The 16,155-nt window shown below is 33.7% G+C and overlaps 1 protein-coding gene and 1 long non-coding RNA gene across 2 annotated transcripts in view; one reads left to right on the plus strand and one right to left on the minus strand.

Moving 5' to 3' along the window:
• The window catches only part of CFAP47 (cilia and flagella associated protein 47), a 443,615-nt gene that overhangs the window by 50,402 nt on the left and 377,058 nt on the right, over positions 1-16,155 (plus strand). The window contains exons 9-15 of the mRNA XM_032286197.1: positions 477-666; positions 1,518-1,731; positions 4,342-4,494; positions 5,167-5,347; positions 5,445-5,541; positions 8,720-8,936; positions 9,240-9,481. Of these exons, the coding sequence (XP_032142088.1) occupies positions 477-666; positions 1,518-1,731; positions 4,342-4,494; positions 5,167-5,347; positions 5,445-5,541; positions 8,720-8,936; positions 9,240-9,481 (1,294 nt within the window). The remainder of the gene's footprint in view (positions 1-476; positions 667-1,517; positions 1,732-4,341; positions 4,495-5,166; positions 5,348-5,444; positions 5,542-8,719; positions 8,937-9,239; positions 9,482-16,155) is intronic.
• LOC116556812 overlaps positions 1-16,155 on the minus strand; it is a 117,280-nt gene that overhangs the window by 23,448 nt on the left and 77,677 nt on the right. The window lies entirely within an intron of this gene.

The raw sequence follows: 16,155 nt of genomic DNA on the forward strand, positions 1-16,155 counted from the left end.
TGCAAAGCTACATTTTAAAGAATGGGACTCCATCAAGTAAAAGTGGCACAGTCTTCTGTTCCTTCAGAGATTCAATCTTTTTTCTTTAAGTAAATACTCCTTGGATTTTTGTGAGCCTTTAGGTGTTTTCAAATATCTGACAATAGTTCATTTTGACAATTTTTATTGCCAGTGTTCTCTTTCCTCTTCTGGAGAAGTAGGCTTTTGGAGGTCCTTAATCCACCATTCTGAAAGTGCTTTGGTATTATGTTTAATTTTTCTTAAATAATTTTCTGATAATGAATATTTTAAAAGTTTGTCAGTGCTATGTGAAGTACTTAAGTACTTTCATATTACCATTATAAACTAGCTTTCCTTGAAATTTTATTAACTCTTTTTTGTTTTTTTTTTTAAGATTTGCTTTTGCTTTTAACTTTTTTTCAACCAGTTTATTAGTGGTTACTTTTCATCTTGTTTGTTTCTTTGTTTTATTTTAGAATGTGACGTTTTCCTTTGTACCACATCAACTTGGAGTCTTCAAAGTGAAACAGATGTTAGAGATCATTGGTTTAGTGGCAGATGAAGATTCACAGTCTTTATCAATGAAAGCTTTCTATCATGTATCTTTAGATTTCAACAGCATCTGCAAAGCTCCCACCATGGAAGTTGGGAGGAAAATTATTCCTGGTATGCTATTGTGTAATGCCACTTGGTTTTGTTGTTATTGTTGTTAAATTAAGATTATTTTAATATGCTAATTGCTTAATCACACACACGTGTGTGTGTGTGTGTGTGTGTGTGTGTGTATATACTTGTGTGTGTATATATACGTATGTGTATATAATATGATGTGGTTTGACCTAGGAGTTCTCATCTTTTAACATGCATTGAAATCACCTAGAAGGCCTGTTAATACACATATCACTGGCTTACATCTTAGCAATGATTATTAAGCTTCTCTGTGTTACAGTCCAAAGACCCACATTTTTACTATGTTCCCAGTAGATGCTGACACTGCCATTATTGCCATTCTGAGGATTGCACTTTACGTAGCACTGGTTTAGTGATGTATACAGTTTATTTAATTTTTTCATTGTTTATATATATTATTCTTCTTAGTTTGGTTGCTGAAGGAGTCTATAATATAAACTGTTTTTGACTATTCCATGGATTTACTTGTTGCTACTGTTTTATCTAATTCCTCTTTATCTTTTATATGTTGAACTATATGAAGTTGCTGATAGTCAACTGTTTTTAACCGACAAAAAATTGACTTTCATATGGGCCAACTTAAATCCTTCAAGTTATCATATTTTATGTTTTTATATATGCATTTTTATTATTCATATTTTATTATTTTGCTAAATTGTGTTGTGTAGGTCTTTTTTAATTAATGATTTGTATTTTCAAAATGTGTTTAGGAGTTGAGCATTTAAGTTAGAATCAATTATCTAGTGTATTAATTAATTCATGATTATTGCTTATAAAGTTGACATTAAAAATACCATCTATAAACTTAATATTCATTTCTATAAAAGGTATATCGCCTGTGATCCGTAATCCTGCGGAAAAGATTGTAGTTGAAGACTTGGCAAAATGCAAGACTTATGCACCTCTATCAGTGCTTAAGTCCACCATAAAATGCACTCACAATCGTCGCTCATGTGGAGAGTCAGGGAAGGATGTGCTGTTACCTTTTCCTGAAGATGGAACTGCAACTATCAGGTCTACAGACCACCATAAACATTTTAGGTAACATGAAATATTATAAAAACCTGAAATTTTGAAAAGTATGGTGGACAACATGACATGCAGAGGTTTGATCAGATCCCACTGTATAACACTAATGATAGCAATAATAACAAAACTGCAATTTTCTTTTCCTTTTTTTTTTTTTTAACATGGAGTGAGATGGTTGTTGAATGCCACTGTGTTTTCTTTATCTAACCTCTTTTCACCTCTCCTATGTACTTGTCAGGAAGTGAATGGTATATAAAATATTCTTAAAATATGCTGTTGACAAGTATAGAAGAAAAATGTAAACAATCACCTTTGGGAATGTAACAAGTCCTCAGAGTAGAAATGTTTATTAAGTATGGTTGACAGCTTGAGTTTATTTAAGCTAAAAATAAAATTGTGTGAAACAATCATGGTTATCATAATCATCATCATCTTTGTTTGACCCCTTCAAAGACACATTTTAAATAACCTTTCACAAAGTGAACTTAAACCTCCCCAATTAGGATGATAAAAAGTGTTTAACATCAGTTTATATTTATCCAAATCTCAAATCAATTACTAACTTTCCAATGGTAGTAAGAAGTGAACCAGGCATTTCAACATGCTTATCTGGACCCTATGCCCATGAATAGTTTTTACACATTTGAGACTGAAATGCATTTTTTTTTCTGCCTGCTTGTATGCTACTAGTAAAGTATCTAAACTTTGCAATGGCTCTGGACTTTCTGCACTTGTCTTTTTAGCTTTGGTTAGTCATTAAGCTCACTTAATTCTGCAGACATTTTCTTGCAATACCATTTGGTTTTTAGGACCTACTTGTTTTATTGTCTATAATTGGAAAAGTCCAGGTTTTTCTATAGTATATCTTATTGTTTTACAAATTCCAACCAACTTAGCCTTTTTAAAAACTGTTACTTGATGAGCACCATAAAACACAGAACCATAAAAACCACTTAGACTGCATTTTATATAATTGTATATTATAAAAAAGATATAATATATATCATTCTGTTTGCTCCCACCCTGCAGTGGTGGCTTCTGGCAATATTTTTTTATGTATCTTTTTCAGCTCTTTCTTAAGGTTATGCACGTGTATCTATATAGAGATGTAATGTGTTAATATTATTATTTTGTTTCTATATATATTAATCAGATGATCTAAAAATAGCAGAATTTTAAAAACAAGGCTTGGTTTTTACTATTTATCCCCTGACCATAACTATTTTTCTCAATGAACACTTTTTTCATATGAATAGTTAAGACAATATTTAGTCCTTATGTTTTCTGGCTAACAATTAGTAGCTTTAAGTAATGAAATAAGTTTTATAGTATATTTACTTGTTGGTAATTGTAATTTCTATTTTATTTTAATGCATTTTACCTTTTCAATTTTTGAGAAAAAAATAAGGTAGGAATTTTTCTCTGCAGAATGCGTTGTGCTTAGAACAATGTTGGGCACTTAGTAAATTATTTTGAATAAATAAATGAGGAAAAATATTTTATTTCCATAGTAATTTATGTCCCTTGTACTTTGCATATTTTATAAAACTTATCTTTTTAAGCTGCAGAGGTATTTCTAGATGTTTCTCTAAGGAGCTGATAAGGATTTAGATATGTTAATAGGTCTTTCTCATTTAACGCATTTACACCACTACTCCTTTCCTTATGCCTCTCTCCTTGTTATAGATCTCAGGAATTCAAATATATATATGGGAATTATTTCTAGGTTCTAAAGATGGTTAAGTGTCTCAGGGCCTGAAGAAAATTTAAGTATCAACAGTTATCTTTGAACAACAAAATATTTGTTTCCTGTCTTGTTTCTACACCCTCTTGAAGTATTTAACATAGCTAATGCCGTTACTGTAAACATTGAGGAATTGTTGAAGAAAAGAAGAAAAATTAATTTTCATTTGACTTTATGACTAATATCTTCATACTGATGTTTTAATTATTGAGGGTGAACATCTTAATGATTAAGAACATTTGGTGAAGATTGAGGTAGACCAAATGCAGAAGGTGTGAATACTTGCACATTACTTTTTATTGAAAATGTATGGTGGATAAAAAGGAAGAGCATAAACCTAGTTGAGTGAATATTAGATATAAAGTAATTCACAATTCTTTTATGAATTGTTTTCTCTATATAGATTTATTGTTGATAGTTATTTCATAAGCTGTGAAGTTTAAAGGAGGTAGCATTTTTAGCAAAAAGATTCATTTTTCTACATTTTCCCCCTAATTTTGATCATAATGATCTAAAAAGAGTTAACTTTTAGAAAACACTAGTCAGATTCAGATCTAGTTTCTTGGAGTCTTATGTGTAATCTAGCACTGTCCAAATTGCCTATCTGACTAATTATTCAAATACGGGTTTAGAATAGGCACCATTACATCCTAGTGACCTTACAAAGGATTTTTATTAGATTAAGAAAATATAGGCTTCACTCTAGTTCTACATGCAATCTTGATATAGAATAGCATACGAGGGGAAGGACTAGAATCTATCCTATTTGCCATTCCACACCCAACACCTGACACAGAAATTGGCTAGGAGCCTCTTAATAAATACTGATTGAACAAATGCATATATGAAAATATTGACATGACTTGCTTATATTGCAGAACCACTCTCATAACTGTTCCAAGATTTAACTTTGTGAATCCTGATTCTGCATGTACTATATGTGAAAAACAGCAAAGGAAATACCATGCAAAGTATTATTCAATGTATCTTAATTATTTAAGAAGTATACGCTTGCGGAAACGAGCAGAGAGGTATGTTCAATTCCTCAAACAATATGCAACGGATCATAGTGTCTACAGAATCAGAATTTTTTTTTTTTACTCTTTGGTTTCTTTTTTATTTTAGATGTTTTAAATGACATTTCAATACACAATAAAAGCAAAACAGTGAGCTGCTTTAACTATAATTACTTATTTTGTTACCTTTTGACTTGGAGATGTCTTAGATGAATTTCCCCAGAAGCAGATCTTGAGATGGGGATTCCAGTGCCTATGATTTATGGAGTGTGTGCTCTCAAGGGAAACTTGTACAGATGAGGGAAACAATATAGGGAAGGAGTGAAAGCTGAGGAAAGATGTATTTCAAATAAAGTTTCCAGTCAGCCTAATGCCCAGGGTCTCTTGAGACTAAATTTTACCAAATGGTTGTTCCTGTCTTGAGCCAAAGATGCTTGTCTTTTGTGGTCCATATCAGTCATTGGCTGTCCTTGGGTGTGGCAGGTATTAGGATAATTTCCTTGAGGTGTTTGAGGAGGGGGTCTCCTCCACAGAGGACAATTTTATGCAGAGTAGTGCACCTGTCTGGGTACATGGATATGAGTGAGACAGCAGCAAGATGCGCTATGGTAAATGCTTGAATTTATAGATGTATTTTCTGAATGACTTGACTGCAATTACTGATTATTGTTATTATTAATTTTATAGGGAGAAAAGGCATTCATATAATGATACAGACATAGGCTTAGAGTCAGGTCTAAAGTCACCTGCACTCTCAGTAGCTGATATAGAAGAGAAGCTCCCTTCAGCAGAGAATTCAATCAAAGCAAAACAATTGTTAACCACAAGGAGTATAGCATCCCAGGAGGAGCAGTCACTCAAAAGAAAGGCATGTGCAACGTTTTACATTTGATTATTCCATGAGAATTCTTAAAATAGCTTTTGCTAATAATGAATAATTCTGGAAAAATATGATTTTTTTACAGATTATAAAAAGACTTAAATCAGACCCATCCACACTCCAGGAAAAACATGACTGCAGTCTAATTTTGACACCAAAGCAAATTCATCAAGTAATTGTTGGTGAGAATACACAAAAACCTACTACAGCCTTTATTTTTTTTAAAAAAATTTCTTCAAGTATAATTTATATTTCATAAAATTTAAAGTGTGCGTGTATCACCTTTGGAAATATAAGAGGTCCTCAGAGTAGTCATATTAATTAAGTATGATTGAGAGAATGAATTTTAGTAAATTTAAAGTTGTGTAACCACCTTCATAATTTAATTTTAGAATGCTGCCATCACTCTCATGCCCATGTGCAGTTACTCTTTCTCTCCTTCCTTCCTTCCTTCCTTCCTTCCTTCCTTCCTTCCTTCCACCTTCCCTCCCTCCCTCTCTCTCTCTTTCTCTCTCTCTCTTTCTTTTTTCTTTTCCTTCCTTTCTTTCTCCCTCCCTTCCCTCCTTCCTTCCTTCCTTCCTTTCTCCCTCCCTTCCCTCCTTCCTTCCTTCCTTCCTTCCTTCCTTCCTTCCTTTCTTTCTTTCTTTCTTTCTTTCTTTCTTTCTTTCTTCTCTCTTCTCTCTCTCTCTCTCTCCTTCCTTCCTTCCTTTCCTCCTTCCTTCCTTCCTTCCTTCCTTCCTTCCTTCCTTCCTTCCTCCCTCCCTCCCTCCCTCCCTCCCTCCCTCTCACTCTGTTGCCCAGGCTGGAGTACAGTGGCGTCATCTGGGTTCACCAAAACCTCCTTCTCCTGGGTTCAGGGTATTCTTCTGAGTCAGTCTCTTGAGTTGCTGGGATTACAGGCACAGTGCTACCATACCCAGCTAATTTTTTGTATTTTTAGTTGAGACGGGAATTTCACCATGTTGGCCAGGTTGGTCTCAAACTCCTGACCTCAAGTGATCTGCCTGCCTTGGCCTCTCAAAATGCTGCGATTACAGGTGTAAGATACCACGCCCCAACCAGTTACTTTCTATTTTTACCCCTTGCCTCAGACAACCATTAATCAACTTTCTGTCTCTATATAGTTGCCTATTTTGAACATAAATGGAATAGTACAATATCTAGTCTTTCATATATTGCTTCTTACACTCAGCACAATGTTTCTGAGGCTCACCCATGTGGTAGAATCAATATTTTGGTCCCTTTTTATATTGAAATAGTACCTCATTTTATGAGTATACCACATTTTGTTTATCAGTTCCCCAGTTGATGGACATTTAGTTGTTTTCAGTTTGAGGCTATGATCAATAATGCTGCTATGAACATTCACATAAAATTCTCTGATTTTTAGGAGTGGAATTGCTGGGTTGTATGATAAATTTATATCTAACTTAAACCTCTAAAATGTTTTTCCAAAGCGATTGCACAAAGTTACAGTCCTATCAGCAATGTATAAGGGTTATAATTTCTTCAACATTCTCACCAGCACTGTTATTTTCTGTCTTTTTGATTATAGACCTCCTGATGAGTATGAAGTGTTATCTCATTGTAGATTTGATGTTCATTTCCCTAAATGAATAAGATGTTGAATATATTTTCATGTACTCACTTAGAGAAATGTCTACGTATGTCATATATGGTCTTTGGAGAAATGTCTTTCAAATTCTTTGCCCAATTTTTTATTCAAATATTTGCTTTATTATTACAGAAATTTTCTATGTATGCGTTTATGTGTAGCATAATGTAGCTATGCCTGAAACTTGGATTCTTAGCTTAGCTCTCTCTGGAATTGTGTTTGTGTGCTTCAGGAACACAGTGTGTGCTATAGGGTAGGAAGACTCTGTGATGAGACCAAACTGGGTTTGATTCTGCAACCTACTAGTGCAATGACATTAGAATTTACCTCTATGGGTCTGAGTTTCTTCATTTGTAAAATAGGAAGTGATAATATTGCCTACCCTACAGTATAATTGTGTAAACCGAGTGCCTTACACATAATAAGTGTTTAGAAAGTTTTAGTGAAAACACTTCATTCATAAGATGAGTGTGCTGCATTAGAAAATGCCTGAAGTTTAATTGTAATTCCCTTATCCATTCAGTCATTTTAAAATGTTGATTGAATGACCGCCATATACTAGACACAGTTCTGGGTTCTAGGGATACAGCAATGAAGAAAACAGACTGAGTTCCTGCTCTCATAGAGATTACTTTTGGGTGGGGTAGGAGGGAGATAATAAACTTATCCTTATGTAATACGTCATTGGTATACAAGGTATGAAGAAACATAAAGCAGGTCAAGTAGATCAAGAACAATAGAATGTTTTCATGGAGAGTATCTTTTATGAGGTGGCTAGCATCTCTGAGAAGTACATTTAAGCAGAGGCAGATACCTGTGTGAGGTAAAGACATGAGGCATCTGGGCTGACTGTGAGTTAGGAGAACAAGTGAAAACTCCTTTTTAACCTTATGGAGGTGCTATGCAATGTAACCCCCAGATCCATTTTCACCAAGTGATTGGAGGACAATTATGATTAAAGAAGTAGTGACTATAATGGTCTGAAGTGGGAGTTCTCATTTTATCCCAACCATGGTTAAGGTGGCTATGAGGGAGATGTGGACAGAGGATAATTGATTCATGTGGATAGGCAGATTCTCTAGGGAATAATTCAGCATACAATAACATGGAGAATGGTGGGAGAGAAGGAATGTAAAGGAGCACAAAATTTTTGGAGTGATGAATCTTCACTCTTTATTGTGGTGATTGTTTCACAGGTGTATACATACACCAACACTAATGAAATTCTATACTTTAAGTATGTTCAGTTTACCATATGTCAGTCTTAACTAAATTAAGCTGTTAAAGGCAAGGCAAAACTAAAAATTATTAAAATTGCTTTTTTTTATAAAACCCTGGGCATTTTAAGGGGAAAACTTAAGCAATGGGTCATGGGAAATTTACCAGTTTCCATAAATTACAGATAAGTGAACAAAATAGTTGTACTAGTGGGAATAGAGAAGGTGTTGAAGTGTTGCAAATCAAGGTACTAAGATAAGTTATAGTGAATGGTTCTTGTTCAGTCATATAGTTTTCCATATAATTAGAATATATTTATATTGAATTATAGCCAATAATGTCCAAACATTTAATTATGATCATGTAGAAAAAATGCTTACTTAATAATTTCAGATATTATGGTAAATATTTTTCTAAATTTCGTTTTTATATAAATTGGTTGATCAAAATATATTTTGAAAACTTAAAAAGTAAATGAACCCATTTGCCAACTTTAAATTTAACAAAATACTTTTCATTTTTTTCAGGGCCTTCTGTCCTTAACTTTGGTAATATTTGTGTGAACTCTCCAAATACTCATGCACTTCATGTTGTTAATATGCTACCTATACATGTTTTGCTCCAGTTAGATATTGATTTAGAAGAACTTCAGAAGACCAATCAGTTTTCATATGTAATTCCACCTACATCCAGTACTTACATTTCAGTGATATTTGAATCTCCTACCGTTGGAAACTTTTGGAAGTAAGAATTATTTTTGAATTCCTGTTTGTTAGATTCAAAGTGTACTTTTGTAGAATAGGTATTCATTTGCCTGAATAATTGTATTGTATATTTGTTCTCCAAACATAGAAGCTATATGTGCATCAATTTTTAGATATATAAATTGATATTTTAGTAGCAATCTAATTATCTTTCACAATTAAAGTGTTACATGCTAATAACTGTGGATGTTAATCAATGCTCTCTGCATTTTACATGTAGCTGAATTCTATAATCACAAATAGCTATCATCAGTTAAATGTGGATGCTTTTGCTGTGTTACAGGTCTTTCACGTTTACGGTGAACAACGTACCCAGTGGACACATCCTAGTGATGGCAGTTGTCCAGCTAGTAAAACTTGAGCTTTCTCCTAATGAGCTAGTACTGAGACCACGAGGCTTCTTAATACAAACGTATTTTCGGGGGACAGTTAGATTGTATAATCCTCAGAATTGTTCTGCTCAGTTTCAATGGCAACCCATAAACACAGGAGGAGAGATAGCATTTTCTGTTTGCCCAGCTAAAGGTAACAGTTTATTGTTTGTTTGATTTATTTATTTATTTTTTCATGTATTAATGTCTACTGGTATTATTTATTGAGTGTGTACTGTGTACTGGTGCCAAGAGTATAGAAGTAAATGAGATACTGTCATCTGGGGTATTTATTTTTAAAGGCATAATACAATTTGGAAATATGGAACCTTTATTAGTGTTCTCCAGAGAAACAGACCAACAGAGAGAGAGAGAGAGAGAGAGAGAGAGAGAGGAGACATTTTAAGGAACTGGCTCTGGCTCACAGGTTGTGTGGTTGTGTGGGCTGGCAAGTTTGAAATTTGCAGGGCAGGGTGTTAGACTGGAGATACAGGGAAGAGTTGATGGTGGAGTCTTGAGTCCAAAGGTATTCTGGAGGCAGAATTTATTATTCCTCTTGGGACATCAGTCTTTTCTGGTAAGGCTTTCAAGTAATTGGATGAGACTCATCCACATTATGAAAGGAAATCTGCATGTTATTTAACTGATTGTGATAATTATTTTACAGTATATATGCATATCAAATCATTATGTTGTACACCTTGAATATATACAATATTGTAAATTGTTTTAAAAAGTTTACTGGTTTAAGTGTTAATTATATCTAAAAAAACACTTTCACAACAGCATCTGGCCTGGAGTTTAACCAAATAACTGAGCCCCACAACCTGGAGCAGTTGAAAGATAAAATTGATTACCATAGATACTTATGGACAAACTAAATTTTGTTTAGTTTTAGTTAGATAATGATGGTACGATTCAGAATGACATATTTTTCTAGAGTATGAGTTTTTTTAGAAAGATCTAGAAATTGCTTATAGCCAATATTGAATATAGCTCATAAAATCCAATTAATAAAATCAAGGACTTAAAACTAAGTAAGATGATTTTTAATTAATAGAAGACAATCTCAGATATATCTTGTTTGACATGTCCTGTATTTGTGAACCATCCTCTTAACCTTGCTTCTGCCATTCCCTGGAGTCTATAATTTTACATAGTATACCTGCTGTAACATGAACACTTGTAACTGCTAAACTGTGACTTGCTTAGTAGCCTGTTGAATTTTACAAACATCCTTGTGTTGTGCTGTGAGGACCTCATGATGGCACAAGCTATCATTTAGGAAATAAGATCACAATGTAGAAGTTGAATGATCAATACCATATCTTTGTCTTGTGTATATGTCATGCCTTTCCAGCTAGATGAAAAGAGCCGGATCTTTGTATCTATAGTGACTCATTTGGTACTTTATAACAGCTGAAGTCCAATTTTGCATGAATGGAAACTAAAACAGACTTTGGATAATCTTAGCTGCTCACTAGCTATTTTAACTTAGCAAAGTATCTATGAATACAAGTTTCCTCATCTGTAAAATGGAGAGATGAATACATCTCAAAGATTAAATATGTGGGAAACTTCTCTAGTGCCTGGCAAAGAGTAGGTGCCAAATAAATGGATAGTCATTTTATTACAAAAATTTTCTAAATCTGTTTGGAAATTTTTCCTAAAAGGATCCTCAGAGTAATAACCTAATCTGCCTCTTTCCCTCTATCCTCATTAGAAATCCCTTGCTACCTGCTTCGTTCCTTCTGTCTTTCCTCCCTCCTTTCTTCCCTTTCTATTTCCCTTCCTCTTCCCCTTCCCTCTCTCTTTAAGTTTAATTTAGCAATGGTTGTTATTTAGAGTCTAAGTAGAAATAAGTTATACTTCATATTTCAGAGGAGTTCTGGTTTGTAGAAATCTTGCCTTAAGCATATTTTCTTGTGAATATTAGTCATTTCCAAATCAATGGTTTATATAACTCTAAAGATGCTTGTAATAGGGAATGTTATAAAAATAATCTTAAGTATTAAATTAAATTCACTTAGTTTTAGTGTGGATGTATAGACAGAGATTTTGACAAATTTAACAAGGGGAAGAGTGGGACAGTCCCTTCAGTAGGTTTGGAGGTCACCAATACAGTTGTTTAATCTTTTTATTAATGTGGATTTACTTAGAACCATTCTAGATAGTAATTTATTAAGTATCTGAGGTATACTTTCATCAATATTTCACAGATTCACCTGACCAAGCTCTTTTTAAATTATAACACTGAAAATACTGGATCCTGCCTCAATCGATTGTAGTGCTGAGAGAGTAATTAGAGAAGAGAACATATTTCTGTACACTTAAGATATTTTAAATAAAAATTATTCCATTTCTTTGAACAGGTATGAAACAGTGGTTGTTGTATTATCAGCATTCCAGCTGTAGCTTCTGACCAACCATCTGATACTGTGCCTAGAGTGTTTAAAAAGCTCACTACCCTATACTTTTCCTTGTATTAATATTTCTGTATTCTAAATAGGGAGGAATGTGCTGGGCTTGCCTTATTACTGCCATGGTAAAATCTACCTTCTCATATCTTTCTGCCTTTTAAAAGACTGGAACTGCTTTCTCCTTTGTCTTGCTATGCTAAGATTTATTGTTCTTTGTTAAAATACTATTTAAACAAGACCTTTAAGCCACTGCCTTGAGAGACATACTTTTGAACTGAGGCCTCTCCTATGTGATGAGTATATAATGGATCAGTAAATTTCTGCTGGTTTTTCTTTTGTTGGTCTGACTTTTGTTTTCAAGAAAGTATCTCAATTAAACATTTATGAGGGTTGAGAAAATAAATTAGATTTTCTCCCCTTCAGCTGGATTGAGCAAGGCTGGGACTGGTAGAGCTGGTACTGCATATAACCTAGGAGTGAGAGAAGTAAGAAAGAGAGTGAGAGTGAATTGACCAAAAGCAAGTCTATGGATTGAGTGATTCAAGGTTTTAGTAAGGATAAAGGTAACAAAAACAATAAAGCAGAAACATGAACAATATCCACAGGAAAAAGTCCAATTAGAAGTGAATTCTATCTTAGAAAGTATCGATCCACTCTTGGCTGGGCATGGTGACTCATGCCTGTAATCCCAGCACTTTGAGAGGCTGAGGTGGGCAGATCACCTGAGGTTGGGAATTCGAGACCAGCCTGACCAACATGGAGAAGCCACGTCTCTATTAAAAATACAAAAATTCACCGGGCATGGTGGTGGGCACCTGTAGTCCCAGCTACTCGGGAGGCTGAGGCAGGAGAATCGCTTGAACCTGGGAGGCAGAGGTTGCAGTGAGCTGAGATTGCACCATTGCACTCCAGCCTGGGCTGCAAGAGCGAAACTTTGTCTCAAAAAAGAAAAAATATATATCAATCCACTCTTATATTCTCCCCTTACAATATCCACTATCCCAGCACAAATACAAAACCTATCATACCTCTAGGAAAAAGGACAAAGACAATATAAATTTTAATTTAGAATTATTCGTTTTAGTTTACACAAATACAGAGAGAGGCATATGAATATATGTATTGTCCAGGATGGAAAACCAATATAGCACAAGAAAAATACCTTAGTAAAGCATCACTTTCTATTTATAAAAAAGTAAAAACAATATGAAATTGAGTAATAATTATATAAATACTCTGAGGAAAGGAACATAAGCAAAACTACATATGCTACAAATTATAAACACTTTTTTCAATGCTATATGAAATAGATTTGAGCATCATATTGTTATATTCTTAACAAGGCAAGTATTCACAGCATTACTTATACAGATATTTTACTTGAAATTAAATATCTTTGTATATTTGGTGATTGTTTAGTTAAAAGTTATAAGAGGTACAATGAGGAACCAAAGAAAATAAAATGTAAAAACCTCTCCTGCAAAAATAAGAGTTCTAAAGACCACGAGAAGTAAAACTCGTGCTCTAGTTTATAATATTGTAATTCCACTTCTCTTTTACAAAAATTAAGTATCATCATTGTATTTCCTTGGCAGCCATAAGGCAAGCCCAGCCCATTCCTCCCTATTTAGAATAGAGAAATATTAATACAAGGAAAAGTATAAGGTAGTGAGCTTTTTAAATACTCTCGGCACAGGATCAGATGGTTGGTCAGAAGTTATAGCTGGAATGCTGATAATACAACAACCACTGTTTGATACCTGTTCAAACAAACTGAAGAGGATTTATCTAGAATATATTAAATGTATACGTAAAATCTGCTCCCAGATTTCTCTGGTGCCTGCTGGTGTCTTCTCTGGGCCAATAAGCAAGTGATGTCTCCAGTAAGGAACGATTTATGTCCCAACATCAGGCAAACAGAGGCTGAGGCCCAGTGTTCTCCTGTGTTTTTAGTTTAACAATCTTAATTTATTGGGGAGAAATACTTTGTTTTCCTTCACAGATAGCCAGTTTCTTTCCCATACCCCTGATATACTTAATATTCCTGAAGAAAAAATATAAAACTGTGCTCATTGGAGGGAGAAAATTCTTCTCATGCTGACTTGTCAATATGGATGTAAAATTCTTTCATTGCTTTCAGCTCTTCTCAGGGCACTAAAGTAGCTTTATTTATAGCACTGAATATTCTTTGTTGAAATTACTTCCCATCACATTCTCCCCCAAACCCCAAAGAACAGGAGAAAGCTGTTCTGTAACCTGACTTTTACATATTAGGATTTGTCTTTCTACAGAGTTCCTGATCATCCTTCATGTCACAATTCACATGTCACCTCCATATAATGAAGTCTCCTCTACCCTTTGGCTAATTTAGTTTTTTTACTCTTTGTTTCTGCTCCTGCTGTGTGTTTGTTATGTCATCAACAATTATTTGTTTATATCTGTCTCTTATTTTGGCAGGCATTGCTAAATCCATATCTGATGTTGGTTCCTCTTCCCAACAGGACCCTCATTTTATTTGGGGCAACAATGTTCTCATCTGAAAAAATGCTTCCCAAACCTCTTTTGCCATGGACAGAACTTTTCCTTAGCTTCACCCTCCTCCTATGTACTTGAAACTGTTTCAAGTACTTTTTACACATATTATCATATTTATTTATTTGGGCAATAATAAGTTTAGTATCAAAAACATATATATATGTATATATGTTTGTGATTATATATATGTATATATATGTATAAAATTGCTCTTTTTGTCTTTCAAGCTTATTTAAAACAAAATTACATAAAGAAATAACTATAAAATATATTGTTGAGATTATAACATAAATATACAATAAATATAACATTAGTACCATGTAAAGGAGAAAAGGGGGAATAAAGTTATGTAAGAGTAACATTTCTACAAAGAACATAAACGGGGAAATAATTGCACAAATTAAAATATCAGTGGAAAATATTCACTTAGTACCAAAGAACATAGTAAATGTAGAATAAAGAATAAAAATACATGAGCCAAACATAAAACAAAATGTAAAAGAGCAGATATAAATTCAAATATATCAATTCTAGCACTAAATATGAAAGCATTAAAGAAGTATCAAATAAAAAGGCAAGTTCTATTTACTAGATATTAAACCAACAGTAAAAACTGAAATATCTACCACAACGAGTCTGTAAAAGTAATTTAAATCCAAAGAAACAGGATAAAAGTAATAAGATAAACTTGCAAACAGGAAACTTAAGAAAGCTGGAGTGATGATACAACAATGAGAAAAAATACACATTTTTAAAAACTTTTATTTTAGATTCTGGGGTACATGTGCAGGTTTATTACATAGGACAATTATCTGTCACAGGGTTTTGATGTATAGGTTGACACCCAGGTAATAAGCATAATACCCAACAGGTAGTTTTTCAATCCACACCCTCCTCCCAACCTCTATCCTCAGTAGTATACAAAGTCTGTTGTCTGCTTCTTTGTGTCCATGTGTACTCTATGTTTAGCTCCTAGTTATGAATAAGAACATATCATGCTGGTTTTCTGTTTCTGCATCTGTTTGCTTAGGATAATGGCTTCCAGCTACAATCAAGGTTGCTGCCAAGGACATGATCGTATTCTTTTTTATGGCTGTGTAGTATTCCCTGGTGTGTGCGTATATATATACACACACACATACCACATTTTCTTTATCCAGTCTAGTATTGATAGGTATTTAGGTGGATTTTGTGTGATTGCTATGGTTAATAGGGACAGACACATATATGTGTCATTATGGTAGAATCAGTTATATTCATTTGGATATATACCCAAAAATGAGATTGCTGGGTCAAATATTAGTTCTGTTTTAAATTATTGGAGAAATACCAAACTGGTTTCTATAGTGGCTGAACTAATTTAAACTCCCACCAGCAGTATATAAGTATTCTGTTTTCTTTGTAACCTCAACAGCATTGGTTATTATTTGTCTTTTTAGTAATAGCCCTTCTGACTGGTATGGGATGGTATCTCATTGTGGTTTTGACTTACATTTCTCTAATGATTAGTGATGTTGAGAATTTTTTTTTCATATGCTTGTTGGCTACATGAATGTCTTATTTTGAGAAATGTCTGTTCATATCCCTTGCCTATTTTTTAATATTAGACTTTTGTCAGATATGTACATAGTTTGAAAAATCTTTTTCCCCATTCTGTAGATTGTATTTTTACCTGTTGATAGTTAATTTTGCTGTGCAGAAGCTCTTTAGTTTAATTAGGTCTCATTTGTCAATTTTTGTTTTTGTCGCAATTGCTTTTGGCTTCTTCATCATGAAATCTTTGCTGGAGCCTATCTCCTGGATGGTATTTCCTAGGTTATTTTCTAGGGTTTTTAGTTTTAGGTTTTGTATTTTAATCTTTAAGGCATTCTGA

Source organism: Sapajus apella, unplaced genomic scaffold, assembly GCF_009761245.1.
Source record: "Sapajus apella isolate SASKATOON/1434 unplaced genomic scaffold, GSC_monkey_1.0 scaffold17, whole genome shotgun sequence".
Classification (NCBI taxonomy): Eukaryota; Metazoa; Chordata; class Mammalia; order Primates; family Cebidae; genus Sapajus; species Sapajus apella.